Genomic DNA, 17,500 nt, shown 5'->3' on the forward strand with positions numbered 1-17,500 from the left:
TTTCATCAATTCATGTGTCTAGTGTGTGCTATTGCAGAGCTTGAAACAGTTTTACTGCACACATTTTAAGTGTGTCAGGGTATAAATCTGTACTGCTTAGTGCCCTTGCATTTACTAACAAAAATATTGATTTCCTAGATCTTATCATTTAAATGTTAATGCTACATGTAATTAAACATCACCAAATGCAGTGAAACAGACCAAGCGATTTTCTCCAAATTTCATTCTTTTAGTCACTGTGGTAGCAATTCTTTTATGTAGCAAAAACTCAAATTTATACCCAAATTGATTTCTTCCAGTGTCCTTTCCTGATCAAAGAACATCATTGCTGGCACCCTTTGAATTCCCCCCATTTCCTCTTTCAAGGTCTCTTCAAGATCCTTCTTCTTGCCATCTGTAGGTAGCCCCCTTGCTTGGCATTCCTCTCTTAACTCTTCCAAGCATAGACTTTTGAAGGATTTGAGGCCCCCATTTCTCTTCTTTTTGCCTGCAGGCCCTTGAATAATTTTCCTTAAACGATCTGTCAGTGAAAAGAAGGGTTTAGAAAGTGAAACAGTTAAAGACTTGTACTTTTTAGCATCACCACTGCAGCCCGAACAACCAGCATTTCCACCCTTCTGTTCACCACTCTCAAATTCCTGCTGTGGTCCATCACCATGAAAAAGTCTCATGATATCTGTGATTTGAACTCCATTTAATGTCACCACTTTCTTTTTCAGGCCTTCCAAACATGCCTTCCTGGTATTTATATAATTATGCTATTTGTTCAGCTTCTGCTGATCCACATCTTGCCAGGATGTAAACTTGTGGCCGTTCTACAAGCGACTGTACATCAACATTTCCTTTTCCTTGGTCTTCCATTTCTTTATTTGTGAAGTAAAGTGCCTCGTCGTACACAGCATTCACAGTCAATAACAGATACCCATGGTTTAAAAGGGTCGAGTTGTCTGCCCAGACCATAAGATGTCTTGTCCTCTCAACACGTTTCAAATAGTTTTTCAAGTCATCCAAAGTTGCAGTTTCAGGGCAATTAGTACGTTCATTTAGTTGTGCAATCCTTATTTTAACTTGTTCTTTGGTCATAGCAGCATAATCTTCATCGGTTCGGGCATGCATGAGTCCTAACTTTTCATGTTGCTTGAGTGTTCTGTCTCGGATGTCTGACAGCAGTATTTTTCGACCTGATACTGTGAACAGTTCTGTCTTGATAGTCCTGTCTTTATCAAGGACAACTTTCTTGTATGTTTGGGGTACAATCATTTCCCCAAGAATATACTCTCCACTTTCAATTTTACTCTGCAAATAAAGTGAAATATGTAAGATAATTATGTAATATATTCTTCATTCATTGACTTTCTTAACAGCTGTATATAAGCCTTTGGCATGGCTAATCTGTAACCAGCTTGGTTTCCATGCAATGCCATATTTTTCCAAATAATAGTGCAGGGATTTTTTTATGATTGAGTTGTTATAAAGGGTTGTATATTGCAAAACCTACAGATGTACGAGGGAAATCAATGATTAGAATTGACAATCATCCCAATATGTACTTAATATCTTTCCATAATCAACAAGGACTGAGCTTGCAATGGGGGTGATAATATTAGAAAAGGCAATTGTTCACTAAATATAATATTCTTGATTCAAATCAGGTTTAAACTATATATAGAAAAGCCATTATGCTAGTTATTTTCATGGATAAAATTGATGCCCCAAACGTTACAAAACACTTCCTGCCCTTAATGTTTCCCTTATTTGATCATTTGTGCTTGGTAGTGGCACTGATATCTCTCCACCCTGCATTTGGTTCAGCCTCCGTCTGGCAGCAGGAGTTTTTTCCCGAAACTGTTTCAATCTGGAGAGTTGTACATTGTTGGTTTCTAAGAACTCTTTCACAACCATGTTCCCCAACTTTGTTTGCTGCATCACTCCATATTGGCGGGCAAGTTCAGAGTAGTTTATCTTTACAGGAAAAAACAGATCTAGGGATTAGATAAGTTTATGGACAAAAATCAACTTCTTGTTGTAAATGTATACTGCATTGAATTGGTCCACTGATTTAAATGCTTAGTCCATTTTTTTAAATATATGATATGGTCATATAGAATGGTGAGACTATTAAGAGTCCTTAAGTGTATGTTATAATTTATTAAATGAATAATCGAATTAATTAATTTTCTGTTGCTTGTCTTGTTGAGCTCTGCTAATACATAACTTGAATCCATTCTAGCAAAGTAAACTTACAATAAATACCAGTTAAAATATAATGCTAACCCTCTCTCCATCCTTCATTTTTTTAACTTCTTGCAGAAGCCCATCCTTGTCAAACTGCAGATCTTCTGGCTTTGGCGAGTGACGCTTTCTTTTAAGGAGGCCCTGGTCTTCTAAGCTTTTCCATTTGGCACATCTATTCTCTGCATCCTCTGGTGTTTCAAAGAATAGAGCAAGACGCTGTTCCTGTCGCTGCCTGTACGTCTGCCGTGTGGCCAGCATGGTGTCACAGTCCCGGTTTGACCATTGTTCCTCTATTTGCTTCTTCTCAGTCCTCAATTTTTCCCTTCGTTGTTTCCGTAGTTCAGCTTGAGATTATTTTTCTTTTAAACACAGCCCAGGAGTCTTTGTCTGTGCTTTTGCGAAGGACATGCCAAAAATTTCTTGAAATGGACCATTGGTGTCTTCATAGATTTTGGTTGCTGCTTGTTTAATAGCCTTTAATGTGGGTTTCACATTTGCAGCATTTGAAGGCCTTTAAACATGATTCTGCGTTTTTTTTTTTTATGGCTTGCTGTAAATTAAAAGAATTATTTTTTCCCCATGATGGAAATAAAGACTGAAAAGAATAGTGGTGTACAGCACCACCTTGACAGTTCATTCGTTCATGCTGTTTTTTCTCGAGCTCAGGAAGACTTTCCCAGTTCTGTTGGCTAAAGTGCTCAATGTACTGGCTTTTATCCTTTGTTTTCCACCTCTTAAAGTGAAGGGAAAGGCCCTTGAGCGCTTGTGAAAGTATTTCTTTTCTGCTACTGCAAATCGATCACTGTGAGGACCTTGGAACTGACTTAGATACCTTTTCCAACATAGTTCTTCATTATATTCAATCTTGCCATTTGGTTTTAAAAAGCTCTGCCTAACAGCAATACGCACAAATCCACATCCAAAATATTCTGCCGTTTATAGGTTGTAGACTCCAAATGAGTAATTCAGAGAAGAAAAACGCCGATTTCCTCGAAAGTGAAACGTAAAGAGAACATCGAAATAATACAAATTTGCCAAGAAAACAGAGTGGAAACTACATCGAACATAGATGCTGCATCCCATGAATATCAGTAAATCGCGCCAAAAAACTATGTATGCAACGCACTTACCCGGAAGTACCGCCAAATTACCGTGAATGGCTGGATTTGTGTTAACATGAGTTCGAAAGCCTTGGAAAAATCGGTTTTAGTTTGGGTAAACAAAAACAATTTATCTTATTTTTTTCTCTGGAAATGCGTTTATTCTTATTTGTGTCTTGGATAATGACTTTAACTACAAAAATGATGATATTTTGATGAGCCTTTAGGATTGCTTAAAATCCGCTGCACCTTATTTCGGCTTTCAGAGTGGTAAAATCCGTGAAAAAGTGTGGAACAGTTAACTTTCAGTGAAGAAACTAAGTCTTCTGAGAAACTCTCTTCGTCCGACATTTTAATCATAAGCAACCAGGCCAGCTACGACTGTTTTGTGGTCTCTGATTGGTCGTTTTATTACCGTGGCAACGAAGAAGTAGCCCCCAGTGATCAAAATTCAGAACTTTCTCGGTCAAGATGGCGTTCAAAACTGGCGGCCGAAAATGGCGGGTGAGCAACACTTTATCGTTTTGGCACCACTTTTTCGCGTGATTTAAACAAACTGTTTACTCTTGAAGGGTGGAGACAAACCTGCCCTTCATATCTATGCTCGGACTTTGTTGAAATTATCGGTCTAACCTACAAAAAAGATCCAGTGTATGCTCGTATAAACTGTACTCGAAATGTAAGCCTAAATAACTTTTTTCAAACGTTTTATTCTGCTAAGGTCCGGGCCCAGCATTTTAGTTCAAACCTTTCCTATTTAATGTCTGAATTTGGGTTAAGGGTAAGCACACGAAAAAGTGGTGCCATTTCGCCACGTAAATGTGAGGTATTTTGACGTACTTCAGAATTTCTTATCGCTCGGTCACGTGACATTATCACGTGAAAATAGCACTATCTTCTTCCTTTTCGTTCAAGGATTCGCCTGCTCAAATTTTATTGAAATTCGTTAAACTTTGGAATAGTTACGGTAGAATTATAAAAATACGGCTATTTCAGGGTTGTGAGCCATGCCTTAATTTTCTTGAGCAGTAATCATGATTTCACCGATCGATTAAAACAGCACGTGTTTAGCTTGCGTGTGAGTTAAAAGTCTACTAGGGCGTGAGTTTCCATTCCTTCAAAATTTGTTGTCGTCCGGTTGAATTTCTGCTGAATCCACTGAAAGATTAAAACTCTTTTTCATGATCAAAAAGACGGATGTGTTTGTAGTTTCCCTCAAATTTTTAGTTTTTTGTGTGATGTTTTGAAAGCTTATGAAAGCTATTCTTTTGAATCTTTGTTTTATTTCATTTTTCATTATGATTAATAGTTTCTTATATTTCGCTTTTTGTAATTGATTTGATTAATTTATGTTGCTTACACGTGCTCGTATTTTAAACGAGTTACTGCTCCAGGAAGGTGGGTGTTTAAGTCAAGAATTATAATCGCACCGTATTGAAATATTCAAGATAAACCGGACTGTGTTGCTCTGAACATGAACTCGCAATATTAACGAGAAACCAGTATGTGAATGGCTGTTTTTTCAATTCACACAATAGAGTAAGAATTATATTGACACCAGATTGCGAAATGGCGCACAATTTTGATGAGTGAATCGTCGGCATACGAACATGAAGATGATTACGAACCAAATATTCTCTTGGTTCAAGGATGCGTTTGCAAACCTTTTATATTTTTTGTTCCTCCTATTCCTTATTATCCAATATTTCCATAATAATCTTTTTTTTCAACAGGCAAACCGTTTGGTAGCTACCTAAACACTGCATTGGAGCTTGCTTAGCATGTGTTATATGGCACAACATGTAAACAGATATCTTAAAAGGTAAAGGTGAAGTCTGTTTACGAGCCTAGTGGCCCATTAGGCCGGTGCTTAACTCCGGTTTCAGTAGCATGAAGCGACTAGGAGTATTTCTACTCCCCCCAGGATGCCATGCCAGTCTATCGCAGGGTTACCCCCAGCATCAAATCGCCGGTACCCATTTATACACCTGGGTGAAGAGAGGCACTGTGAGAGTAAAGTGTCTTGCCTAAGAACACAACACAATGTCCCGGCCGGGGATATCTTATGAATACCTTTTCCTTGTACTTGCTCGGCGAAATATCCTGAACAAGTCGGACCAGAAGGTTTCGCCTTAGGATATGTTGATTAGCATAATAATGCCAAAAAATAGCCAGTGTACGTAGGAGCCATTGATGCACAGGTTGCTCGCATAAAAGAGCTTATAGAGATATGAATCAGCTCTAAATGGAAACGCGAGCAGGTGAGCTGCGGCGTCACAACATACATCAATTAAATTTTCGTCTGGTTCAGCTTTGTAAATAGCTGTAAGGCAGCTTTTCGTAAAAAGCCTTTGATCTGTGTGATACGATGCTCTGAGACAATTCATTTAAGGACCTTCGAGAAGAAAGGCTGACGATCCAGGAGAGCTTTAAAAAGTATGCCCCACCTATGTATGTATGCATATGTAGTCAGATGCACCTGACGAGAGAGGACTACCAGCCCCTTTTGAAACAGTTCTGTAGTGCGAAGTTTTCATTTTTATTTTCCGATACAATTGATTACAAAACTACATGATTGTAGAGCACTCTCCGATTCGAGGATAAGGTTTTTCACGTTTCTATATAATTATATATGTAGGTATACGTATGTATGTATATATATATATATATATATATATATATATATATATATTTATATATATATATATTTATATATTTATATATTTATATCTTGTACAAGAATATTTCATTCGAAATTTAGGTAGATTTCAAGGAGACATTTTGAGTTTCGCGACCGTTCAAAATTTGGGCCGACTTGCTGTCGCTTTTCTTTGAAAAATTTAATTAAATCGACTGTTTAACATGCGACTGTAGTTATGACTGTGAATACAAATATAGTCATTATTAATTATAGCACTTTTACATTTATTCTACAATTGTGTCGATAACGGAAACATTTTAAATATTTTTGACATTTGAGTCCTTAAAATATTGTATCCTTCCAACAATTTTTTATACTTTAAAATAAAATGGAAGTAGGCATTTTAATCCTTATAATATATTAGTAAGAAAAGAGAAAACACAGTAATTAGGAAACCCAATTAAAGTTAAAATAGCACGCTTGAGTCACGGAATCGAATACATAATATTGATTGGCGAGGAATAAAATTTATTTCATTTACAAGCTAGAATTACACCTGGAGGAGTTGGCTGAGCCCTTACCAAAACTGTTTCAAGGCTTCGACGTTCAGTCAACGAATATCGATTCAATGAGGTAAGTGCATTTCATATAAACGTATGACTATACATTTATTTCAAAATGAATGTTAAAACCCATAATTTGCCACCCGGAAAGCAACATGAGTGAGGACAATATTAAGGCTGTGAATATATTACTCATTTTTAAAATAAAGTCTAAAATGTTTCACTCCTGAGAACAATTATCACAAGTTATGCATTACATCTTCAAGTCTGTTAGAGATATAAAACTGCCTGAAAATCGACCCGTAGATGTCAGCAGGATCGATCGAAGTCGAGACTTTACGCGACGTGTAGTGGCCCAGTTAAGCTAATGGATTTTTCACAGGATGGAGTTTAATTTATGGATACGTTTAAATAAAACCAGTTTCCTCTTTAGTTCAACCGACGGATAGAAGATGAATCAAACAGGAAAGGGTTCAAGTCGGTTGCGTTTCCAAATGTTGCTAGCCTTGCTAGTTCACTTCGTTGAGGGTAAGAGAAAAATCCTAATAATATTGTTCCATGCTTTTCTCGTTAAATTAAAAACGAAGAGGGTCTAGGGTTATTGAAAATTTAACACTAAAGTGCAATTAATTAAGAAACATACTTTTCGTGAAACGAACGCGAAATTTTTTTTAGACTACGTATAAATACAGCAAAAAGAAATTTTCTTTTTCTGTTAATAATTTCGCGGGATCCATTTTCCTTAAATTTTTTTTCGCTTTTCCTGCTATCAAGAGTAAGTCTTCGTCATTGGTTAATGATTTTGATTGTAATGCAGTAAGTGGCTTGAACCCGGGGGTAACATGTGAAGGTGTTGTCTGATCGTTCGGGTGGGTGTAGTCCTGAGAAGGACTGTTGTCGGCGGTAGTGACTGACGTTTCGACAACCTGTGCGGAAGTCATCATCAGAGTCAAGTGAGTGATTGTTGTCAGTAGAATGTTCTTATTCCACTTCGTGTGAAATGAGCGGTTGGTTTTGCCGTGATGTTATAGGCTGTAAGACTCAAGTGACGTAAGTCGGTCGTGATTGGTCTGTTTCGATCTGTCGGTAAAGTTAGGTCGTTCCTCTTCGGTCGTTTGTGATGTTTATGTCGTGAACGAGTCGTTTGTATGGAGCGGGTAGTTGTTGACATCTGTTTAGGGGAGTCTGTTCTAAGTTAGTAAACCAGCTTTCCAGAGTCAGTCGTTGAAAATAGTCAGTGCTGTAGGTTAGGCATTGCGCAGAGTCCCAGTCAATGTTGTGGTTGGTAAGTCGATGTTGTTCAGCAATGTGATTGCTGACATCACCTTTCCTCGTCGCCCGTCTGTGTTCAGTCAGTCTTGTTGTGAGGTTTCTGCTAGTCTCACCGCTGTAGGAGGCTTGGCAGTCGGAAGAATTGATCTTAAAAATCGTTCTCTGTCTGCTCCTCGGTTCGTCTTTGTCTTTAACGTTGGTTAGTAACTGACGTAGTGTGGTGATGGGTTTGTGGGCGACGCGGATATTGAAGGGTAGTAAAATGCGCGAGATGTTTTCAGACATGCCTATTAGGTACGGTATGGTTGCTGTAGTCGTAGGGGTTGCGGTGTCGTGTGTTTCGGTAGTGGTAGTGGGTCGGTGAGTGTTTCGTCGGATGAAGTCGTTGTTGTAGTTGTTCTTCGTGAAAACACGGTGAAAGTATTTGTTCTCGTCGGATAAGCTGTCTGTCGAGTCGCATACTAGTTGTGCGCGTCGTGTTAGAGTTCTGATAGTTGGGGCTTTGTGTGATGTAGGGTTGTAGGATGACTCGTCTAGTGATCTGTCGGCGTGTGTCGGTTTCCTGTAAACTGTCGTCTGTAATGAGTTGTCGTTGTGGCTTACCAAGCAGTCTAGAAAAGGAAGTTTGCCATTTTCTTCGACTTCTCTGGTAAACTGTATGTCTGTGTTTTGTTCGTTAAGGTGGTGGTGAAATGCGTCAATTTCGTCGTGTCGAACGGCAGTGAATGTGTCGTCAACGTCACGTAACCAAAGCGGTATGGTTTGTCGGCAAGTCGAAAGAGCGCGTTCCTCGATGTTCTGTATCACAAAGGAACAGACAGGGAACGATTTATAAGATCAATTTTTTCCGACTGCCAAGCCTCCTACATCGGTGAGACTGGCAGAAACCTCACAACAAGACTTACTGAACACAGACGGGCGACGAGGAAAGGTGATGTCAGCAATCACATTGCTGAACAACATCGACTTACCAACCAAAACATTGACTGGGACTCTGCGCAATGCCTAACCTACAGCACTGACTATTTTCAACGACTGACTCTGGAAAGCTGGTTTACTAACTTAGAACAGACTTCCTTAAACAGATGTCAACTGCTACCCGCTCCATACAAACGACTAATTCACGACATAAAAATGACAAACGACCGAAAAAGAACGACCTAACTTTACCGACAGATCGAAACAGACCAATCACGACCGACTTACGTCACTTGAGTCTTACAGCCAATAACAGGGACCTTAAGCATCGATGACTTTGGGTGTCACGGACGTCCGATCGTTTGCAGGAGGGGGAATCTGGGAACGACTTTGTCGCCAACAGAGTTCGTGACATGACTGCGTTAAGCAAAACAATTACGCTAATTTTCAGACGTTGTCGGTCGACCGTGAAAATGTAAACACATCCTTGGCGTGCTCTCGATCTTGACGATGTCCAGTTTAAAGGAAGCTCGAGAAATGCTTTCTCTAGCATGGAGTCATCATTTTATTTACGAAGCACATGATAAGTTTTTCATACGAACCACGTTAGGGTGTTCTTTGTCGATTTTTTTTCTTACATTTGTGGGCTCTTCTGTTAAGATAAATCTCGAATTTGATATCAATTAATAGATGCTTAATTAAAGAATTGCACAAGGTCTACTTTTTGATGCATTAGTACGTGCATTATATTAATTCTACAGTACCTAGGGGATCTTAGGGTACACTGTTATTAGATTTCTACAAACGCAATCCACAATAAATCCATCATTTTGCATAAATTTACGCAAAATTTAACAGGGCTTATAGATCTCTGCGAACTGACGATCTGCCATTCTAATGATTGTCATGTGGATTGAATTGATTTCGCAGTTCTTCAACGACAGAGTTACAAGTGTAGTCAGCGATTTTGCTACAATCTGTCGTGTCGTATCAATCTACAAACGAGTATGATGCTTTTTTATCTTCAAAATCTAGCATGGTCACAAAATGGTGAAATCCCCCTAATCGGATGCAGTTTTATCCACGTATAACAACTTTATTTTGCACAGATCATAAATATTACTATTGGAAAGGCCGCGCTTATGAGGAAAGTTCTATTGCTTTTCAGAAACTCGCTCCGCTAATGTGAGCTACGAGCCAATTGAACATAATTTTATGTGGATTTCGGCCCTCAACAACTCTCTATTAGAAAGTGGCGCTCCCTTGGCAAGTATTGTGAGTATAGAGCAACTCTGCGAGGCACAAGCAGAACTCATAAAGAATTCCCAGCCGTATTCAAATTATTTCTGGACTGCTCTGAGACTCAATAGCCGGGGTTCGTTCCAATGGGGGCTTCCACCTAACAACTCAGCCCAGGTACCCCCCGAGCTCCTGGACAGAGCACAACCGTCTGACCGCTGTTATGCCATTAGTAAGTCTATGATGAAGCTGAAGTCGATAAACTGCAGCAGGAAACTTCCTTATTTAACTTCCTATGAAGGTAAGGTTTATTGTTATTTAACAATATTCAGGTCGTTTCTCACTGAAATAAAATAAGTACAACTAAAATGCTTTCAGGTACAAGGGCGGAGCCACAGATTTTAGCTAAGGGGGGGGGGGGGGGGAAATCCAAACTTTTGCCACAAAACTAAGGAGTTTCATTTTACATTATATGGTACAGATAGTCTAAGAAACAGATCAATACAGCATATTTTAAATGTTTCATTTCTATTAGTGCGATAACACCATTTGTTACAAAAATTTTGGTGTCAGCCAGGTGATGAGGAATACCCTCGAAGCCTGCTCCTAGATCCACCGCTGAGGAAGCATATGATAAATTTTTCATACGAACCACGTTAGGGCGTTCTTTGTCGATTTTTGGACTCACAAAACTTTCTTAAACTTTAATGATTCACTTTTCACGTTAATCTCATGATAATTCTGGTGTTACATGTTGCTCAGTTCTGAGATTTAACCATTTAACTCCCAGGAGTGACTAAGACAGAACTTCTCCTTACTCTGTTAGTACAATCTAAAGCAGACAAAGGATGAGAATAAAGAAAAATTTCATTCTAGGATTATAAAATAGGTTGTTCCAAAACCAAACTCTAAATACCCCATTGCCGAGAATTCATTTTACTTAGATACAGATGATTCACCTCTGCCTCATGATGATTCTCGTGATTATTCAGATCAATGCCGTCAGTATCTGGTAAGTACATATATCTTATTAACCAAGCGCGAGGGCCGTACTGGGAGAATATCGGCCCGAGGTCTTGACAGTACGGACCGAGCGCTTGGTTGTACCTACCAGTATCTGGTAAGTACAACATCATGGCACATTTGGTGGTTTTACCGATTTGTACATACATACATATATACATACATACATACATACATACATACATGCATGCATACATACATACATACGTTGGTTGACCACTCCCACATGGGCTTTTCAGGGTCTATCTTACACTCACCCATCCCATCCCAGGGAAGGACATCCACCATACAGTAATCTCGTGCGTGGGAAATTAACGTCTCCTACCCCTAACCCTGCAAGAGACGGGACCTACGGTTTATTCGTCCTTATCCGGTGAAGACTAGAATATCCATCCATTTCTTGATATTGTAGAAAGGTAGCACATTCTCCTCAATTATTTTACGACCCTGAGTGTTGGTCCGGCCGGAGCTTGAACCCTCGACCTCCCGCACAACAGTCCGGCGCTCCGCCAATTGAGCTAACCAGGAGGCGGTTAGTTGTGTACTTGTTAACCAACAGTTACCAATATGATGTTTTAATTCGTAACTTCACTGAAAAAATCACTCTTTTCTTTTTAATCCAGCTTTCAAAGTGCGTGCTAAGCAAAGGAACTTGTTCAGACAGTCAGGTAAAATATATCCCAACACTCCTGAAACAAATGTACTCTCACCCTCCCCCCCTCCAACCAAAACCAAGTACAAAATTACTTCTCACCTCTCACTTCAATGTAAACAAAGTACTTCCTTTTAGCAAGTACCATCTCACAATAGCAAATGATTTTATTTTTTCAAAATCAGCCATATAATTGTTTGTGCCTCTCCCGCTGCATCTACAGGCGTTAGAATACTGCTTGGCTTATGAAGAGCATCATAGAATGCCGATCGGTAGCTGCCACATCGAGGACACACTCCTGAACTGCTGTCAAACTTATTGTCGAGAAGGGAATTATACTTACACTCCAGAAATGGAATCTGGTCTTGGTAAGTATCAATGCACCGGCCAGATATTTAGATTTTTAACTTGTTTTGCGGAGAAAAGTTATTTTATTCTCTTTCGCTCTTCACTTAAACTTGGCTTTCAATCTCTCTCCATGATTATTAACAAAAAAATCTGCATTTATGAGTGACAAGCTTGGTTGATTACCAAGGAAAAAATTCAGGAAAGCAGATGTTTTAAGCGCGAGGATTTTGGATTGCATGTTTCTTTTAAGGGCGAGTTGGGTGTAGTCGGTTGCTGTGGTAACATATACCCCAAGAAAAGAACTAGGAACTCATTTTCAATGAAACTGCTGGATTTTGTGTTTATTTGATGAAAATGTTTCTAAAAAGTTACCCGAAACATTCGAACAATTAATATCAAATTCCAAGACAGTTCATGTTAACTTTAAACTTTCTCTTTTTCTTTGTTTTGAAAGGCGTTCCAGGATGGTGGCTGTAAGGTTGGCTGCCATCTTGGATGGCTTTACGCCTTCTGTAGTCCTATAGCTATCGATGTACGGCTCCTTTTGTACGGTTCTTTTGACTCTATTTCTACGTTTTTATTTCCTTATTTTTTTACTGAAATTTCATAGATGCTAAAGTGAGGAAAGTACCCAAAGGAGTTTCAACTGATGTTGAAATCAGCTTTTATATGAATAACAACGGCAGTGAGAGCAACTTGGCCCAGGTTATTATTACCTACAAAGTGTTTAAAGACGCAGGTAGGTATATGAAGTCCGTTCTGAATGCTTATATTCATGATCGGTTAGAGTTAAATAAATTACAAAGTCGTGGTTTGATTTCAGTATGAAAACTATTATTGATATGTTAAATTTTTCCCCATTCCTTCAGGAAGGGTTATTGCAGTTCTATTGTGCCGCAAAGCACGAAATGAAACCAGTCTTAGGAATTATAACGGCAGTAGGTAAGAATTAATAAGTATTTCTTAAGAGAGTCGTTTCTAAGTGGAAGGCGAAAGCAAATTAGTTATTTACTGCTTTAATTGTTTGTTCAGTTCAATAGCGAGTCAAGGGAGAGCGTAAATGGGAGGAGCCAGAATACCGTGCTGGCAAACAATCCTCTCACTGGGACTTAATCTGTGGATAGCTCCATTCAACTTTAAAGTTTTCAGTTTGCAAGCTAGTTAACTTCAATAGATTCTGGAGGAAAAATTGCAAGAAATGGTGGAAATGGCCCAGCAATGTTAAGATAGACTTGTGTGTTATTAGCTCGTGATATACTAATACGCACACAAGATTTAAGTATGTTTTGTTATCTTTGTAGCAATACAACGATTTCTGATGTCGTTGGAGTTGTACTTGACCCTCCCCAGAATGAAACTATTCAAGATAAAATCATCATTTATTTTAGTCACAACGAGGTAAAATAGACCATATTGTGTTTTTAAATGTAGTTATCAGCAAGGGAATTTCGACCATTTGAATGGGGCTTATATTAGATGGAAAGTGCAGTTGTCATTTCTCACCATTACATCATTACCCTTCCTTTGGTAGCTGAACAATGATTCAAAAATTATCGAAAGGCAATGCGTCTTCTGGAAGGAGGATTTCAAGTAGGTCAATTTAATTATTCAGTCATCTGTTAGATTTTGGGCATTTAGTATATGTGGAAGGTTCTTTCTTTATTTTTCTATTTCTTTCTTTCTTATCCATATTTTATCATCAAATCATTTTAGCTCGACGAACAACGGTTCGTGGTCAGGTGATGGCTGCACGGTACTGAATGATTCTTCGACGTTATCGACCGTTTGCAGTTGTAACCACCTCACGAATTTCGCAGTTCTAATGCAATACAAGGATATTGAGGTGTGATGTTGTAAATGTTTCATTCAATAGTCTTTGCCATCTCGGGAACTAAAAACAATAAAACTTCCTGCAAGAATTCAAGTTTATCGTGTGCCATATGCTTCGCTTCCGCGCACTATCCTAATAGGCGTGCTTGGATACTGCATAGCAACACAAAACTGGAGAGCAAACGCTCCAGTAAACAAACTCTCGTAAGAGGTCAAGCATATCTGGCTTTAGGCAATAGTTTTCTGTTCATTACGCTCAATCCTTCTGAAATATCTACGAAAACTGTAAGATATTTACTAAGTCTCTCGTTCGGACTCGATGTTTGGATGGAAAGCACAATATTTTTCTAGAAATCGTGAAAAAACTGTAACCAACAACCCGCTCGACGGCTAAGAAACATGGCGGCTTCGCAAGCTATGTACTTCAAAAAATATACTTTTTTCTGCTTTTTTTCAGTTATTGGACTTCTAAAGTCTATGAAAATAAAATATTAGATCGAAAATAGCAATGGAGGGGAATTTTACGGCATTTTACGCCCGATTTCTTACGATATTATGAGAGTAATTATCGAGTCTTACATTGAGACTAAACGCAATGCTAAAATTCACTGTAGATTTCGAAACTGCCGACGAGCCATCAGACCCTAAGAAGAAATCTTCGTACCTTGTTGTGTTCCCTTGTGTAACGGGGATTCTAGATATCATCCTGAATTAAAGTTACACCGCTTACCTGGCCAGGCAAAGGATGACCAAATGTGCATGGCTTTGTTGTAGTCCAGACAGAAAAGTTTATGATCTTGGTGCAGTAAATGATGGTCAGAATCCATTTGGCTTATTAGAAATAAAAGTTGTCAAAGAAGGTGAAACTTCATTTGACAATGTAAGACATCTAACTAAGGACCAGAACACTAACCAGTACAAACTGAAGACAACAGACATTCATTACTACCAGAGTCAGTGCCAGCTTGGACTCACAGGATTGGAATGGTGTGATTTTTTTTTAGTTACATTGATGACAATTTGTTTTTTACTCTAGAATTAATTTTGATCCAGTGTTCTTCCAGGAAGCAAAGGACAAAGTGGATAGTTTTTTCATTGTAGATGATGGCACATCAGAATCAAAAAAGTGGTATCCTTTGAGCCTCCTTATTGCTCTTTCAACATGTATTCTCAAACTTGTTATTGTCTTTGTTTTCTGAACATCTTGGGCAGAGAATTGTTCCAGACTTTCTAGAAACGGAGGGATATTTAGCTCCACCCCCTTCTCCCTCAGCAAATCTTCAATGTCAAACCTTTTGTCAGCCATGACCGAGTCCTCAGCCTCTAACAAATCTAGAATTCCACTGCACCTTGTGATTCCCTCATCACTTATCCCTCAAGTGTAGAGGCTAGAAACAAAACTAATAACTCCATAAGGGGTAATACCTATTTAACCTTGCAGTAAATGGTTTGAACCCGGGGGTAACATGTGAAGGTGTAGTGTGATCGTCCGGGTGAGTGTAGTCCTGAGAAGGACTGTTGTCGGTGGCAGTGACTGACGTTTCGACAACCTGTGCGAAAGTCATCATCAGAGTCAAGTGAGTGATTGTTGTCAGTAGAATGTTCTTATTCCAGTTCGTGTGAAATGATCGGTTGGTTTTGCCGTGATGTTATTGGCTGTAAGACTCAAGTGACGTAAGTCGTTCGTGATTGGTCTGTTTCGGTCTGTCGGTAAAGCCAGGTTGTTCTTTTTCGGTCGTTTGTGATGTTTATGTCGTGAATGAGTCGTTTGTATTTTTTAATGTAGTATTACTTTTATAAGCAGAATAAAGCTGTGACTGAAGTAGCAGTGAAATAGGTGTTTACACAAAAATCTCAGTACAATCTAATGTAACACGCGTGTTTGCATAAAGCCTTTTGAAACCTTCTGGCATATAGCTATTGACATCTTCCCTTAATGGCCAGATCACTTGACTCCCAAGAAAAAAATACGAAAAATTAGTCCGCAATCTCTTTAGCAACATTATCGGAAAAGATAATCACGGGCTTCGTGAATTGTTGCCTTGTGCCAACCATCCAAAGCACAATTTAAGACGTAACAGGCGTTTCGAAATCCCCCGGTGGAGGACAAACCGTTTTAAAAACACCTTCATGATGGCCTCCACCATTAAATATAACAACAACAGTTAATTTAACGACCGTTTCCTAGAAACCTATGTAGACAATGTAAATATAGCTTTTAAATATAGATAGGTTTTAGCTCATACATTTTTTAATTGTTATAATTTTGAATATTCTTGTATACGTTATATAATATATTTATTTAATTACATTATTGTAATATACGCAATTCAGCCGCAAGGCTGCTAGGTATATTTAAATAAACTATCTATCTAACTATCTATCTATCTATCTAGTCCATGTGATCACTTTTCTGCAAACTGATGATCTGTGTATCTGAAACCTATGTGCTAAGTCCTGCTCAATTAACCAAGCTTGAGTCGCACACAAAACATAAACAACTCATCTTCAAGAAGCATATTTCTTGAACCTGGTCTACTAACTCTTTCACCGGAGGCATAACAATATGTCATTTGTGTAGCAAAAGGCTGCAGCAAACGCATAATTACTCTCATGATATCGTAAGAAATCGGGCGTAAAATGCCGTAAAATTCCACTCGGTTGCTATTTTTGATCTAATATTTTATTTTCATAGACTTTCGAAGTCCAATAACTAAAAAAAATCGAAAAAAGTATATTTTTTCAAGTACATACCTTGCGAAGCCGCCATGTTTTTTAGCCGTCGAGCGGGTTGTTAGTGACAGTGTTTTTTTACGATTTCGAGAAAAATATCATGCCTTCCATCCAAAAATCGAGTCCGAACGAGATACTTAGTAAATATCTTACAGTTTTCGTAGATAGTTCAAAAGGATTGAGCGTGATGAACAGAAAACTATTGTCTAAAGCCAGATATGCTTGACCTCTTACGAGAGTTTGTTTACTGGAGCGCTTGCTCTCCAGTTTTGTGTTGCCAAGCACGTGACCTCTAGCTGCAAAGGGCCTTTTGTATACGGTTGTTTGCAGTGCTCGTGATTGCATCTGGATTTTTTTTCTTTTTTTTTTTCGGAGCTTATTACTGCATTCTGCGTCTGTAACTACTGAATTTTGCCTTGGTTCATTCTTATCACACTGGCGTTTATACACCATGAGGTATACTTTCCTTCAAAGACAAGTCTGCTCGTATCAGATCGGGCTATGAATGCTTCATTTTTTTTCCAAACCATTTATGGAGAGAAATGAGTAAAGCGGGTTAGTTTCTAAAGAAAATGTGGTGCTACGTCGGTAGGGTAGTATTATAAGGTAATTCTGGGTTTATCAACTGAGTCGATAAAGAGTTTCAAAGCTGACGTTTCGAGCGTTAGCCGTTCGTCACTTAGGGAGAGGCTAATCACGGAGTTAGTAGAATGTCCAACGAAGCCCAAGCTTGTAAGTCATAATCTCTCAACCACTTTGTAATTATTATCTCATTTTCCACTTGTTTTCTTCTTTCCTTTTGATTCTCAGGAAAGTAAAATCCCACTGGAGCACAGAAGGGCATTGCTCATTATTACCTACGTTGGTTGCTCCTTGTCCCTCGTTGGAGAAGTACTGGTCATATTTGTTTATGTGACATTTATGTGAGTGTTGCTAAAAAAAAGGG

The 17,500-nt window shown here is 38.7% G+C and overlaps 1 protein-coding gene and 1 pseudogene across 1 annotated transcript in view; one reads left to right on the plus strand and one right to left on the minus strand.

The window, feature by feature from the left end:
* Positions 1-3,686, minus strand: part of LOC148740110 (uncharacterized) — a 5,444-nt pseudogene extending 1,758 nt beyond the window's left edge.
* Positions 3,687-5,091: 1,405 nt separating this feature from the next.
* LOC148740111 (adhesion G protein-coupled receptor L4-like) overlaps positions 5,092-17,500 on the plus strand; it is a 19,611-nt gene continuing 7,202 nt past the window's right edge. The window contains exons 1-13 of the mRNA XM_088748253.1: positions 5,092-5,157; positions 6,525-6,609; positions 6,973-7,067; positions 9,898-10,269; positions 10,913-10,980; positions 11,615-11,659; positions 11,867-12,011; positions 12,602-12,730; positions 12,861-12,933; positions 13,293-13,389; positions 13,523-13,581; positions 13,705-13,834; positions 17,365-17,477. Of these exons, the coding sequence (XP_088604379.1) occupies positions 6,992-7,067; positions 9,898-10,269; positions 10,913-10,980; positions 11,615-11,659; positions 11,867-12,011; positions 12,602-12,730; positions 12,861-12,933; positions 13,293-13,389; positions 13,523-13,581; positions 13,705-13,834; positions 17,365-17,477 (1,307 nt within the window). The 5' untranslated portion in view covers positions 5,092-5,157; positions 6,525-6,609; positions 6,973-6,991. The remainder of the gene's footprint in view (positions 5,158-6,524; positions 6,610-6,972; positions 7,068-9,897; positions 10,270-10,912; positions 10,981-11,614; positions 11,660-11,866; positions 12,012-12,601; positions 12,731-12,860; positions 12,934-13,292; positions 13,390-13,522; positions 13,582-13,704; positions 13,835-17,364; positions 17,478-17,500) is intronic.

This window comes from Stylophora pistillata, chromosome 2, assembly GCF_964205215.1.
Source record: "Stylophora pistillata chromosome 2, jaStyPist1.2, whole genome shotgun sequence".
NCBI lineage: Eukaryota > Metazoa > Cnidaria > Anthozoa > Scleractinia > Pocilloporidae > Stylophora > Stylophora pistillata.